The 15,556-nt window shown below is 51.3% G+C and overlaps 1 protein-coding gene across 2 annotated transcripts in view; it reads left to right on the forward strand.

The window, feature by feature from the left end:
* Positions 1 to 15,556, forward strand: part of PRDM16 (PR/SET domain 16) — a gene marked incomplete at both ends in the record, with an annotated part of 200,010 nt that overhangs the window by 169,459 nt on the left and 14,995 nt on the right. For both annotated transcript variants that reach the window (XM_079545501.1, XM_079545502.1), the window contains 6 exons: positions 695 to 829; positions 3,478 to 3,580; positions 7,784 to 7,982; positions 10,349 to 10,496; positions 10,737 to 10,890; positions 13,553 to 14,954. In XM_079545501.1, the coding sequence (XP_079401627.1) occupies positions 695 to 829; positions 3,478 to 3,580; positions 7,784 to 7,982; positions 10,349 to 10,496; positions 10,737 to 10,890; positions 13,553 to 14,954 (2,141 nt within the window). The remainder of the gene's footprint in view (positions 1 to 694; positions 830 to 3,477; positions 3,581 to 7,783; positions 7,983 to 10,348; positions 10,497 to 10,736; positions 10,891 to 13,552; positions 14,955 to 15,556) is intronic.

The raw sequence follows: 15,556 nt of genomic DNA on the forward strand, positions 1-15,556 counted from the left end.
ACCCGTGCTGTGCAGCTGTAAAACAAAACAGGCTCTCCATCTCACCCTGCAATGTGCCCTCCTGCTTTCCTGGGCTCACGGCTTCTCTGATTGCTGCTGTACAAATTAATTAAAACGGGGCATTACTTACCCAAACCATCAAAACCTATCTGCTGCGTGCCCAGACTGACCCATGGCACTGACCATCCTGCTTTTGTGGGTGGAAACCTATTGCTTCCATTGGAGCTGCTGTCCCTTTCTGCCCAGGCTGCCCCACACCCCATAACTCATTTGGGGTCAGTAAGAAGCTGTGACCTCAACAAGAGCCCACAGTGTCACTCAGCCTCCTCGTTCCCAGAGGACACTGCCTTGAGTCAGGCCTTTCACTGTGGGTACAGCTGAAGGGCTGTGCATGCTGTGGCCGTGCTTACTGCTGGGCTCTGCTCTGGGTTATGTTTGGTGGCACTTCTCAGTGACCTGGCACTCGTTCACATGAGAAAATTCCTCTTTTCCCTTTTTTCTCCTTTTCTTTTGCTCGAGGTTCACAAGCTCAGGAATATATCTCGTTCCAAGTCACGTGTCTTTATTAATTTTATATACAATCCAGCTTTCTCTATTTCTTGTTGGGAATCTCATATTGCAAATAATTCTCCTTTCTTTCTTCCTCCTGTAGCTGCCATTCCATAACCAGTGACCTCTGCATTGCTTCCCACAGATTGCTGACGACCTGGGAAACGAGAAATTCTGCGTCGATGCCAACCAGAGCGGAGCTGGGACCTGGCTGAAGTACATCCGTGCAGCCTGCTCCTGTGCAGAGCAGAACCTCGCCGTGTGCCACGTCAACGAGCAGGTAACAGCCCCAGCACTGCTGCCTTGCTGCACTCATTGCACCATGCACACAGCAGCAGCATGGAGCGGCTGCAGCACCCGTCCATGCAGCAGTGCCGCCGCGGCGCCCATAGCAGAGCTCTGTGCAGCCCCATCTTCCAGGGCTGTGGTGGGGAAGGTTGTGAGAACTGTTAACACCTGCTGTGACACAGGTTGTGCTCATTAAGCACGTGGGAGCCACTGGTGGCATTGCAGCGCCTTCAGAAGCACAGAAAGGTGATGCTGCGAGCTGTTGGTGGTGGGCAGACGCGGTGGCAGGCTGTGAGCTCAGGTTGGGTTTGGGTGACAGAGGGGTGGGAAAGGATCTGGGGGTCTGCAGGGAAAACAGAGGCCTGATGGGCACAGGGGGAAATGCTGGGGGAGCGGTGTGGGTGTCCGTGGGGGGGGTGCACATGGACTGAATGGTTTTGATGTTGGTCCCACAGCTGCGGTGACCTTTGTTCTCTGTGCAGGGGATGGGGCATTCCAGGAATTAAAGGGCCATTCTTTGTAGGGCTGTTTGAAACTCAAATCCAAAAGTGGATTCGGGACAGCGATCCAAGCTGGGAGCTTCACAAACCTCAAGTTGTCAGTAGGTCAGATATCAGCTCCTGGTTGAGTCCTGAGGCAGTCGTGCTGTGACTACAGCTAGCAAAGAGGAGGCGGGTTTGGATGCAGAGCTGGAAATAACAAAAGCAAGACCAGCCTGCAGCTGATGGGGATGCTGTGGTGGATCTGAAGGAAGGCAGCTTGTGTAAAATGGGAGAGCCCAGGTATGAGAGCACCTGCTTTGGTTTGTGTTAGGGATGCCTAAAAAAAGCCTGCCAGGAGGGGAAACACAGCAGCTTTAATTGATATAGACCACTGGTAGCACGACTGCAAGGTGAAGCTAATGATTGTAACGAGATGCTTGATGAAATGAATGTGACTCCAGCAGAATCCAGCCTTTCCCTAATAGCTATTGAGGGTTGGACTATAGCTCTTAAAAAAAAAAAAAGCTGCTGCAGAAATGTGATTCTGTCCACCGAGTAACTTTGTTCTCAGGACAGACAGAGGGGTGCAGGCTTAAAGATGCCACACAGAGGTGATGGTGACCATTTAGTGCTGTCATGCTGAAGGATTCTTGCCATGCAAAGCTCACGAGTGCATCTATGGAACAGGCGGACCTTTCAGGTCATAGTTTGTGTTTTGGGGCTCTGGTGTGTGCAGGGAAGGGCTGAGGTTGGGGCCGGGGCACTTTGGGAAGCTCTTTCTTTGCTGTCGGTGCTGTTGGTGGCCACTGCGCCTTCTCTGTGGCCTTTCCTGCTGGCTCGCATTCCTCCTCTCGCACTCCAATAACCGCAGTCAAAGCACAGAGCACCCTTTGGGGACGGATATCGGACAACCCGGGAGGGCTAGAAGCGCTGCGGGGCTGTGCGGGGCTGTGCGGGCGGAGCGTGCCCCCTGGTGGGACCGGGCGGGATGGGATGCGATGGGACGGACGGACGGATGGATGGACGGACGGGGCGGCCGCACTCGGAGGTTCGGCTGCGGTTCGGGCTCGAGGTTGGGGGAGGTCCCAGGGAGTCCCGGAGCAGCGCTGGAGAAATGGCATGGCTGTAACGAGAGCTGGTAGGGATGCGCTCAGGGAACGCAGGAGATGGAGCAGCGTGGTGGCTGCAGTGCGGGCAGGGAGCCTGCGGGGGGTTTCTGAATTCAGTGCGGAGAAGTGGAGCAAAGGGACCCGAAGAGCAGCGCAGTGCTGTCAGCAGCACCCGTGGGCTGTGATGGTTTGGGGTCTTTATTCCCTGTGGGCACAGAGCTGCAGCTGAGAGCTGCTCCGGGTGACTTCTGGTTGATATCCTAGAAAGAACGTTGTGCGTTGCTGTTGGAGGGAGAGCAAAGAGATCCTTGCAGTTAATGCCTCGTGTCTGCTGGATTCCAGCAGTGTTCCGTAGCAGAGGGAGGGGTGCGGTGGACTCGGAGAGTTTGGTGAAGTCCTGCAGAGGACACAGAGCCCTGGGATGCACGGGGCCGTGGCACAAACTCCCACCTCCTATTGCTGTGCTTTCTGGTTTCCTTCCTCATCAGAGCCATTCCTCACAGCTCACACGGGCACGGAGATGGGGCACACAGCTGGGAGGGGTCTGAGCTCTGCCTGTGTGCTCTGAAAACAGACCCCACCACCGGTAGAAGTGGGCTGGTTTGTGTGCTGGTGTTGAGTGCGGTCCTCGGGTTCCAGGTGAGAGCAGCCCACAGGAGAAGGGTGTGAGGGTGATGCTCTGTGATCACGAGGCCCATTTGGGCTTAGAGAAGCGGAGAGTTAAGTGTTCCAATTCCATCAGGTTAATCATCCCTTTGCTGTAACGAGTACACGGAGCACGGAGGAGGTAGGAGAAACAATGGGAAGATCTTTGTGTAATTTGAATGAGGGAGGCTGTTACTGTAAATACTACTTTGTGGTCCAAACTGCGTGAAACTTGACGTGCACGGAGTAAAATAAAGGCAGGAGAAAGAGCTCTTAGTAGCAATTATGCAAATCAAGTGACAGCCCCCCCGTTAGCTGGAATAATTTGAGTTATTGGTTAAAAATGTAAAGCGCACATCTCTGCATATTTAACATGTCTCTCAATTTCTGTTTCTGCTTCGCAGATCTATTATAAAGTTATTAAGGAAATCGAGCCAGGAGAAGAGCTCTTGGTGTGTGCCAAGGAAGGCAGCTATTCCCTGGGGAACATGGCACCCAGCATGGAAGGTAAGGCAGTGTGCTGCACCCTCAGAGAAGGTGAGAGCCTCCATCCGTGCCCCAGGTGGCCTTGCACCTCCAGCAGCTGCTCATTTTTCTGCTTACTTTCACTCCTCACTGATGAAGTAGTTGTGTTGGTCAAAGCTGGGGTTGGGTGGGGGCAACCTGGGCCGGTGGGTGGCACCCCTTGGAGGTGGCACCCCTTGGAGGTGGCACCCCTTGGAGGTGGCACCCCTTGGAGGTGGCACCCCTTGGAGGTGGCACCCCTTGGAGGTCCCCCCCCCCAGCCAGGGCATCCCATGGCTCTCGGTCTCACTGACAGCAGGGTGCAGGGCTGGGGTTGCTCACCGAGGGAGAAGGTCCCCGGGCTGCCCAGCTGGCACCCAGCACACCAAGCACTGCTCGCTTCCTCGTGTGTTTTCCTCTGAATGCACTGCTGCTCATTTCTGGAGCTCGGTAACCACAGCGGCCGTGGAAAAGCCCTTTGTGCTCCCCACGTGAGGTGTTTCCTGGTAAGGCAGGGTCTTTGGTAAGCTCTTAGCTGGAACTGTTGCTCTGTAGAATGAACGGCAGGAATGCAAGTCACTTCACCTGGCCATCCCACGGCCCATTTGTTTGCCTTTGCCTGTGCAGGATTAGATTTCGGGTTTGCAGTGCAGCACGCAGGCAGTGTGGAACAGCTCTCAGTGCAGTGGTGCACCCAGGGCTCTCCAAACAGCAGCTGCTCCCTCACCAAGAGTTCAGCTTCAGAATTACTGTCTCGGTTTTCTCCCCGCAAGGAAGTGAATCATTTTCTTGAGATGGACGCAGAGCTGGGCGATTCCTGCACACATTGTGATGCAGTTCTGTGTCCCTTGTCTGATGCCTCAGAGACACCGGAAAGAAAACTCCGCACCATTTTGCATTTGTTTCCAACAGGCTTTTGTGTGGACATGCAAATAGTGCTCCTTGTTTTCCATCTCTGCCATTCTGTAACGTTTATCTGTGTCTTCCTGTGCTTTTGCCACATAATTGCTTTCAAATTGTAAGAGGCCAGCGTTAAATATTTGACTTCTTAATACTTGTGACTTTCGGTAATGCTCTCTTCCTGCTGCCTGCACCCCCATTTCGCCTCAGAATTAACAAGAAAGAAAATGCAAAATTGTTCCACGGGAAGATAATTATCATAAAAATCTTTTATCCAAACCCCAGCCAAACACAGCAGACCCCTTATCACTGCAGGAATTTTGAGTAGGGCACTTGAACTCCTTTGAGATTCAAGTCTGGTAGATTAGCATGTAGATGCCACATAATTGTGTTCCCCTTGGTTTCTCTGAAAGCTATTAGGCACTGATTTATTTTTCTGTTGCATTCCTGCTTTGTCCTGAGTGTTACTGATGGAACTTTAGATAGACACATATAACCATAGATTTGACAAACAAGACATAGAGAGCAGGCAGCAATTTTTTGTTACTGGATTTCTCTTTTCCTTTCATCCCCTTCTCCTCCGTCAGGCACTGAGGCAGGAGCTGCTTTTGAAGGGCAGTATTTGTATTTGCAGCACTCTTGGAAGGAGAAAGAACCCGAATGAGAGCTTGTTTAGAAGGGCGATTATTTTTATTTGTGATGCTGAAGGGAAGGAAAAACGCTTTAATGAACCTGAAGTGTGGGAACGGGGTGTCACATCTAAAGGCACAGAGCAGAGCGGGTCGGGTGAGCTCCATTCCCAGCTTCTTTGTGCTGGGGTGGCTGTGCAGGGTGCTGTGCTGGCCCAAAGCCCGCAGCCTTGAGAGCTGATTCCTAATATTCTGCAATCTAGCAACCGGGGTGCAGTGTTGGGCACTGACATGGCCAGCCACCCTGCAGCCAGGCAAGGTGTCAGTGCCAGAGGAACGCCTGCAGGCAGTGACGGTAGGTACAGCATGTGACTCTGAGGGCTTAGATCATATACATATGTATAGGTCAGTCCTTTAAAAATACCTTTGTCCAAACCCAGGTATTCCGGGAGAAATAAAAGCATTTCTTTCCCTATTATCAATCTCTTCTACCTATAGCAAAAGCTGGTGCCCTTGCCGCTAGCAGAGGTGGTGCAGCCGGAGCCGTAGGAAACAGACAGTGCTTTTTGGACTCACCGACCCGACGTGCCACAGCGGGGTCTCCAAAATGCAGATGCTGGATGTTCAGGGGAGCTTCAGGGTTGAGCTGTGGGGAGGGGAGCGCTAGGTTTGCCGAGTGAGCTGCTGGGCTGAGCTGCCCCACGTCGGCTGCTCTGCCCATCCTGTTGGAAATATCCAAGCCGTGTTTGTCAGGACGGTATCTCTGATAACAGCAGGTTTTATTCGCGATTGCAATGGCGGCGTCCCGCAAGCAGGAGCACACCTATGGACACGACGTGACAGCCTTTGGACCCTGTTTGCTCCCCCTTGCCTCCCCCCTCCCCTGTTTCCCCAATGGCTGGGTACTCCAGGTTCACAATCTTATCAGAAGGTTGGCATTTGCTATTCACTTGTTAATTTATTTGTTACCTGGTGTCAGTCAGCAGCCGTCCTGTTGTTTCCAAGATGTCTCGGTGCTCTCCTTGTCCTATTGATATGGTGATTTTCTTTAAAGTCATCATCGTTAAACAAAGAGCACTGGGGATGATGCCAGGCCTTCCCAAAGTCTCTTCAGGCGCTTCCTCGGGCAGACCATCACTTGTTCCTCTGGTTTGCTCTCACGCAGGATATTCTTGCAGTGTGTGTGACAAAATATACATCTATACACCTCTATACAGAGTGTGCGTTCCTGGGAAGGTTCGTCTATACGATAAGTGATGTAAACTTATCAGAGATCTTCCCCAAGTAGAAGGACTCCCAAAAAGTACGGTGATAGCGGAGATCGTGAAATAAAAATGATATTATCCAATTCAAATGCAGAAACAACATTTGATTCCCACAGTCCCATCCCCTGCCCCACGGCCTGTCTGTGCCAGGCCTGCTTCCAGCCCCTAACCACATGCAGGTGGAGTCTGAAACGCTGCTGTTTTAACTTCATGTGCTCCATGCTATAGGTGAGGTGAAACAAAACAACAAAACATAACGTGATACTTGGATTCCTTTTTTCTTTCGTTTGTTTGTTTGTTTGTTTTTTCCCCTATGGAAAGCAGTTTGCATTATTTTAATGTTAGGTTATGCACAGCCTCTCACTGGTGCTAGGTGGGTCCTTATGTCCTTATTTCCAGGTTTCCTTCCCCAGGGACTTAAAACACATGAGATGCACTTTAATGCTGTTCTACAAGCTACCTGTAAGCAGGATTTCTGTAAGGAGCAGAATGGGGCTGATGCACAGCTCTGGGACAATGCTGATACCCATGCAGAGCATGCCAGCAGCCAGAATGAGTTGAAAAGAGGGAAGGATAGGGGTGTTTCCTGCTCTTAGCAATCCTTGTTTTAGTTAAAAATGCATCCTCCTGCCCAGCATCCCATCACCCCTCCATCCCAGCGTGGGCATGGGGCAGCCCCACCGCCACGTTCCCTTCTGGCCCCACCTCTCACTGAGTGCATTTCCACTCGTCCCCCCCCCCCCAAGCAGCGTGGCTGACCACGGGTTTTCCTCTTTGAGAGTGAAGTTCTCAGAAAAAGAGCACAGCTCAGTGCGGGTGGAGCTGCAGAGCCCCGTGCTGTCCCCACTCTGTGCTGGAAAATGTACAGCTCTGCGCCGGTTGTTTGACTTGGCACCGTGGTCAGGATGCTGCCTTGTAAACTTAATAATAGCTGCCCTTTTTTTAATTTGTTTGACCTTGACTACAATAATTTATTACGTGCATTAGAGCTTGGTGTGTTTTTCTTTTTCTTTGGGGGGGAAAAAAATAGCGCACAGCACAACAGCCATGACTTGGGCTCCCTTTCCTTTCCCTCCGCAGCGCTCTGGTTCCCAACTCTGCTGCCCACGGAGGACAGCGGTCAGAGGGCACCAGCCCTGAGCTGGGCATGGCATGCTTCTTCCTTTCCTTTCCTGGTGGCCTCTTTGGAGGAAGATCTCATTTGTTCTTTCCACCACATGCTGCCCTGCCTGTGCCGGGCTTTCCTTGAGTGCTTAAAGCGAAACCCTTCTGCTGTCACTTGCAGATCTCCTGTTTGGTGGTTTGAATGACCTCACAGAGTACTGAATTTTCTTTACAAGCACAACCTTGGGTGAAATAGAATTCTGGAATGTCCTGACCCGCAATCAGAGTCACCTGTCTGTCCGTTCCAGAGGAGCACACGTTCCGCTGCGAGGACTGCGATGAGCTTTTCCAGTCCAAGCTGGACCTGCGGCGGCACAAGAAGTACGCGTGCAGCGCCGTGAGCTCGCTCTATGAGACGCTGAATGATGACATCAAGCAGGAGGGCCTCGGCGATGGGCAGGTCTTCGAGTGCAAGGACTGCGAGAGGATGTTCCCCAACAAGTACAGGTATGGGGCTCGGGGTCTCGTGCTTTGGGCACTGCCCCTGGCGTGGGGAGCGAGGGCCTGGGTGGGCGCTGGGTGGCTCAGGGTACAGCAGGAGTGTGCCTTGCCTTCCTCCTGCCCACCCCAATGGGGTCAGCGGAGCATTTGGATGCCGTGAGCTGTTGGATGGCTTTCAGTCTCCCCTGGCTTCCGTAGGCTGCAGTGTTTCCCTGCCCCATCAGCAGCTGTGCCAGGGCTCTGCGTGCTCTCTGAGCTCCCCATGACCTTCCCAGGGCTGGCGCGGGGATGACGTGGTGGCCTGGGCAGCAGCTCAGTGACACCTGCTCCCCTCTGACGTCCTTCTGAGGGCACAGCACTGTGACGTGCTGCCACTGTTTGCTGCATGGATTTTATCCGATGTAATTCTTGGCCCTTTGGTATCAGTGGGTATAAAGAGGCTTTGTCATATTAAGAACTCTGACGTGGTCATAAGCTCCTCCTTAATCTTGCAGAAGCAATCTACAGTTCTTTTCCCAACACATCCTTTTTTTTTTTTTTTTTTAATTGCTCATAAAAGTACTTGTTTTTGTAGTGGAACAGAAAAAGAGCAAAATAAGACATTCAGATATTCTCCATCTTTTCTTAATTTGCAATGCTTATTGAATTATTTTTCTAAGACAACTCTAAATAAGAATGGAGCTTCTTTAACGGCATGATTCTTTGTCTTGCTGAAATTGAGCTGAAGCATCTCTCAAGCATGATGTGATGGGAACAGAATGCAGCCTTAAAGCAGAGATCTTAGAGATTTGTGATTGATTTGCAGTGTGGTTCTCACATGGTTCAATGGCAGGTGCCAGGTACTAAAAAATGCTAGGGATTTTTCTGGCTTTGCTTCTTGTTATGAAGCGCTCCAGGACTGTGCATCTGGAGCCTGTAACACCTAGGCTGGTTTTCAAGGTTTTCATTGGTTCAAAGTCAGATGGAGTGGCTGTGGTTGTGCTGAGGGGTGAAGAGCAGAACACTAAGGGCTTTCTCTATGTGAAGACAATATGAAGTTTCGGGTTGTTTTTTCCAACAAGGAAAAATAGAGTCAGCAACATCAGTGTGTGCTCTGCACGCTGACGTGTTTAGCAGAGCTGGGACAGAGCGCTCCCACATCTGTCCCTGCCCCGGCAATCCGCTGTGTTTGATGTGCTGAGCAGCCCCCAATAAATCTGGTCAGCACACCTTGATCGTCTCAATTTCTCGGATGTTAATACAGATCAAATCAAGGGTGCCACTGGGGAACTGGAATTGAGCATTTAGCAGCTGACTAAATAAATAAACGTTTGGCTAATCCCAGTAGGTACTGCCTCTAAACAGATATTAGTTTGTCCATATTTGCTCTAAGTAAACTCATGAATCACAGCGAACAGGAGCGTATTTTTACATACGTGCATGCAAAGTAGGCATTTCTTTGTGCACCTAAAGAATTTTGCGGTGTAAAGAGCAGCATTTATTGGCGAGATGAACGTTGCTGTCAGCTGATTGCCAGTTGATAAGGGCCGGGCCCAGGGGTGTTTTGTATCAGAACCCGGTGGGGGTGGTCCTGGGGGTGGGCAGGTGCTGACTGCTCGCCCTGGTCCAGCAGTGATGGTGGAGCAGCCTTCTGCCCTTTTGAGTGCTGTGGATGCCTTTGGACTTGAAGGCAGCTTTGTGCAATCGCTCTGTGCACCGTGTTGTGTTCCCTCCTGCCCTTGGCTATGGCAGGACTGCAAGCCAGCAGCGGTGCTGTGCAGAGGGGAGGGCAGGGAGCCGTGCATTGCTGGGTGCAGCCATCCCAGCCGTGGCCCGCGTCCAGCAGCCGCCTCGCTCCGCCATCGTCCTCCTGCTCGGAGGGAGGCTGCCAGTTGGCAGGAGCTGAGATCGCCGGCTTCGGTAATAAAAGATGTCTGACGTTTAGAAGTGAAATGTATTTGCACCTCATCGTGTTTCTTTCCGACGTTAAATTGCTCTCTTCTGGGAAGCTGCAGGCTTTGTGCCTGCGTGGATGGCAAGGCGATAGCCTCGGCAGCGGCCGTGCATATCTTGTCTTTCCCTGTGGGGATGCTGCCGGAATTCTGCTCACAAAGTGCTCCTTTTTCCTGTCGGGACCCCGGGGGCTCAGCCCCGGTTTTATCTTCCCTTGTGAAAAGTCACCAAACCCGTCAGCTTTTTGAGGCAGAGAGGGTGTTTTCCATCCATGAAACGAATACCAGACCTGTGTGCATGGCCGCAGCTCTCAGTGCCCCATCGTGAGCCCGCAGCGGCTCCTCCTGTGTCGCGGTGGGTCGCTGCTCCGTGTGGGGCACTGCGTGGGGCAGGCCTGGCTCTGCAGTCGCCCCACACACAGCCGTGTCTCTCCTCCCAAGCCTGGAGCAGCACATGGTGATCCACACCGAGGAGCGGGAGTACAAATGCGACCAGTGCCCCAAGGCCTTCAACTGGAAATCCAACCTGATCCGCCACCAGATGTCTCACGACAGCGGGAAGCGCTTCGAGTGTGAAAACTGCGTGAAGGTGGGGAGCTTCTGCTGGAGAGCCCTGGGGCTGGGGCTATGGCTGGGGCTGGGGCTGTGGCTATGGCTGGGCTTATGGCTGGGGCTGGGGCTGGCACTATGGCTGGGCTTGTGCTTGGGGCTGTGGCTGGGCTTGGGGACCATCCCGTACCCTGCACCCAGGCTCAGCACGGCCCCCAGCAGCCTCTCTTTCTGCTCCTCCCCGCTCGGTTCCGCACGCTGAAGGTGTTTTCTCTTGCAGGTGTTCACCGACCCCAGCAACCTGCAGCGGCACATCCGCTCCCAGCACGTTGGAGCACGAGCCCACGCCTGCCCAGACTGCGGCAAAACCTTTGCCACCTCGTCCGGCCTCAAACAGCACAAGCACATTCACAGCACTGTCAAACCTTTCATATGTAAGTTGTCACGGCCATCGCGGAGCCGCGGCTCCTGCTGTAATTGCACGTATCCTGCGGGGCCCCCGGTCCTCCCTGTCCCTCTGTCAGCAGCTGCTGTAATTTTATAGGTCAGAGAACGAGATGAACTTCTTTCTTTCTTTCTTTTTTTTTCTTTTTCTGCGTGCTCCCTGTTTTTTCAGTAAACATTCACGGCAGTTTTTGACTTTCTTGACAAGTTAAAAGCTGAGTCGCTCAGCAGTCCCAGCGATGCTATTTTCTCATCTCCTTTCTTTCTCTCCTTTTTTTTTTTTCCCCCCATAATAACTTTGAGTGTTTACTTATGTCACCAGCGTGAACACCTGGCACAGCCTGCCCAGAGTGTTTCCTTGGACCCACGTTGCAGATTTTGGGGTAGCATCAGAGATGAGTTTTTAAGAGTTTTATTTTTCCTTCTTTATTTACTTTGTGTTTCATCTAGATCGTGCTTGGAAACCAAATAAATAGCAGATTAACTGTCCTTAGTGCTCACTGTAGAGGAGTATTTCTAAAGAAGGGTTTTCCCTCGAGGGCCATTTGTCTCCTTTCTTGTCGTTTTGGGGCTGTATATTGTTTTAATTGACACAGCACCTATGGGATTTTGATAACCGTGTGGGTTGTGACACAACAAAGCCAATGGAAACTTTAGGGACTGCTTCCTGACGCTCTTCAAAAAGTGCCATTAAAGCACAGAGCTGGGTCTGGGTTTGATTCCAGGCTTTGATGTTACGGTAGGGAAGCCACTGAACCCACTTCTGCCTTTTTCCCTGTTGGTATAATGGGAACAGTATGCAGGGGTGTCCTGGGAGGCTCGTTTCATTAGCGTGCTCTGCGATAATCAGATGGGTGTCAGCAGAGGAAGAAAAAACGCTCTTATTGCTCATTTTGATGCCATCTTTCATTTGATGACGGGCACATGAAAGAGATAATTTGAATCTCGTCGTATTGCCGCAGCGAGATGAATGATTTCTCCTCATAATCTCCTCACTCTCACCTCATAAGAATTAGGGAGTTGTCAGTCCAAATCAGCGTGTAAAGCAACTGAGGCCAACTCTGCCTACTTCAGATGTACCAGGTGGAGCCACATGTGTTAATATGGAATCCATTAGCAACTTGAGGGGAGCTGCGAGGAAAAAAACCCTGGAAAGGCTTTTTATTATTGTTCAGAGGAACTTGGGTGGATTTTGTTGGGCTCCCTCCCCTGCTATTGTACCTGGGGTTTGGATAAAGTTGTGTATATATATATGTGTGTGTGTGTGTGTGTGTGTGTGTGTGTGTATATACATGCATATATATATTTACACACACACACACATAGGAGGCTGTAGCAAGTCTTCCTGGTGAGGCAAATGGAAGAGCCCGGTTCTCTTGGAAAACGTCGCTTTTGTTATCTTCTGTTTTCTCACAATTTTTTGCTGCGTGGATACAGCATGACATCTTTTTTTCTGTGCTATTGTGAATGCATACACTAAAAAAATAGCACAAACACAGCAGTGAGCCAGTGCAAACTGACAGAAAGTGTGCTTGGTTGTGATACCATCTGCTGAAGCAGATTAACGATTTATTATCGACTGGAGTGTGTGTGTGTGTTGCAAGCCACGATACAGCATCCCTTGGCACATGGCAAGGGGATGATTAAAATTAGGGGTAATTCTGTTCTGGCAAGGAAAATATGCACGCATCTTTTAAATAAATCCACCCAAATGTGACATTTCTTCAGAAATTGTAATTTGAGAGGGAGCTCACACAGGCTGTCCTTGTGCCCGGAAGGGTTTGCACCCACCGCTTGGTTTGGACATGCACAGTCCCTGTGGGTGCTGGGCACGGTGATGATCCACTGAATTTTGGGATGTTTGTTTCAGTGGAAACGGCCAGTTTGTCCAACTTCAGCAATCTTTGGTTTGAACTTCAGCAGAAGAGGCTTCCTCTGATATTTTCAGAGCCGCCATTCACCTGACTTGAGACACTCCAATACTAATGAAAATCCTAGGAAATAGAAAAGAAACAGAGGGAAAGTCAGGCTTCCATGTTCCTCTAAGTAAAAGTGAGAGGAAGGAAGGCAGGAGAGCTCGGTCATGGATCTGAGGGCTGAGCGTGGGCAGGATTTGGGTGCAGGTCCTTGCCTGCCTGCCTGCCTGCCTGCACAATGCGCCTTCCCTCTCTTTGTCTCAGCTTCCATGTTTACAAATTGGTGATAACAGAAGTTCTCCCGTGAAAGAAGTGTGTTAATTCACTCAGAAGTGGGGTTTATTCCTGTGTTGAAAGAGGCATTAGTACAAAGTTACGGTGTTTGGATACGTAGAAAAGTTTGGGTGGGATTTCTTTTTTCCTCCTTTACGCTCTTCCTTCCACACCAGCAAAGTCCGTAGGTGAAAGCGGTCGTAAAAAAATCACGTTTTGAAAGCTCTGTATTTACAGATCATTAAAGAGGGCGGTGAGGTGGTGTTAGCTTAGCACTGCCAGCCCTGCTAATTCAACAAATACCGCCTCGGCCCCTCCAAACGGAGCTCTGGCTGGCAAGCGTTTATGGAACATCCCTACGGAGCGGTCACTTAATGGTACTGAAGAAAGCTCTCAACTCGCTCCGTCCCATTTCCTGTTAATTTCATATTGCTTTTGTTGTTGGTTTCTGTTGATGCTTTAGGTGAGGTCTGTCACAAATCCTACACGCAGTTCTCCAACCTCTGCCGTCACAAGCGGATGCACGCGGACTGTCGCACCCAAATCAAGTGCAAGGACTGCGGGCAGATGTTCAGCACTACCTCCTCTCTCAACAAGCACCGGCGCTTCTGCGAGGGCAAGAACCATTACAACCCCGGGGGCATTTTTGCCCCGGGCCTCCCCTTAACGCCCACCTCCATGATGGACAAATCCAAGCCCTCTCCCAACCTCAACCACGCCAGCTTGGGATTTAACGATTATTTTCCATCCCGTCCCCACCCGGGGGGTCTTCCATTCTCACCCGCCCCCCCAGCGTTCCCTGCCCTCACCCCGGGATTCCCGGGGATTTTCCCACCGTCCCTCTACCCCCGGCCCCCCTTGTTACCACCCACACAACTCCTCAAAAGTCCCCTCAATCACACCCAAGACGCAAAGCTCCCCAGCCCCCTCGGGAACCCTGCGCTTCCCCTGATCTCTGCGGTGAGCAACAGCAACCAGGCCGCCTCGGCAGAAGAGAAATGTGAAAGCAGCCTGGAGAACTCCTACCTGGAGAAGCTAAAAGCCAGGAACAGCGACATGTCCGACGGCAGCGACTTCGAGGACGTCAACACAACCACGGGCACGGACCTGGATACCACCACTGGCACCGGCTCTGACCTGGACAGTGACGCAGAGAGCGACAGGGACAAAACAAAAGATAAGAGCAAACAGATGGAGAGCAAGCCGGACTTTGTCAGCAGCTCCGTGTCGGCGAGCTCCACCAACAACACAAGCGAGATCCCTCTCTTCTATTCTCAGCATTCCTTCTTTCCTCCCCCAGAAGAGCACCTGCTGCCCACCACGGGAGCAGCTAATGACTCTATTAAGGCTATCGCCTCCATCGCAGAGAAGTATTTTGGGCCTGGCTTTATGGGGATGCAGGAGAAAAAGATGGGTTCGCTCCCGTATCATTCCATGTTTCCGTTTCAGTTCCTCCCCAACTTCCCCCATTCACTCTACCCTTTCACGGAGCGAACCCTCAATCACAACTTGCTGGTCAAGGCAGAACCAAAGTCACCCAGGGACCTCCACAAAGTAGGCAGCACCAGCTCCGAGTCGCCCTTCGATCTCACCACAAAGCCAAAAGAGATAAAGCCAATCCTGCCACCGCCGAAGGTCCTGCCAGCCCCGTCCTCAGGGGAGGAGCAGCCATTGGATCTGAGCATCGGCAACCGCATCCGAGCCAGTCAGAATGGAGGGAGAGAGCCACGGAAGAACCACGTTTATGGGGAAAGGAAACTAATGGCAAGTGAAGTCTTACCCAAGATTTCCCAGTCTCAGCTGCCTCAGCAACCATCCCTGCATTATGCAAAGCCATCACCCTTTTTCATGGATCCCATCTACAGGTATTAACATACCCTGCCTTAATTGTTTCCTCTAATGAGCTGGTTTTTGAGCTGGTTTTCTAGCTGGCATCATCACTCGAGGCGGATCTGGATGCGGGCTGTTCAGGAAGGGCAGCACATGTCCGGCAGGCTCGATGTGTCCATACTGCCTGGCAGTGCTTGTCTGCCCTTCGTCACAGCACGCTGAGTTTTGTGAATCGAAAGGGCCAAGTAATTGAAAGGAGTGCTCGTAATCAATATGTATAAAGAACACATCCTTATTTTGGTAAAGAAGAAACTTGACCTATTAAAGGACTCTCCCACGAGCCAACGCTAAGATGGCACTTCTGCTGGGGAAATTCCAGAGGTTTGATTTGATAAGAATGCAGAGTTCAGATGCCTCAGAGCCTGGGCTCTCATGGCTTGGGAATGAGTCAGGAGCCCTGGGAGTCTGCAAATGCAGCTCTCCCACTCACTTCTTTGATGGCCCTTTGTGAACCACTTCACCTTTTTTTTTTTTTCTCCCCACCTCCCTTTTTCTTTATAATTCCTTCTTCAGTTCATAGGAACTGCTGTTGCAGACTCAGCCTTGTGACATGTTTTTAAGGCTGGAGCAGCAAGTG

The sequence above is a fragment of the Tetrao urogallus genome (genome assembly GCF_951394365.1).
Source record: "Tetrao urogallus genome assembly, chromosome: 21".
NCBI classification, from domain to species: domain Eukaryota; kingdom Metazoa; phylum Chordata; class Aves; order Galliformes; family Phasianidae; genus Tetrao; species Tetrao urogallus.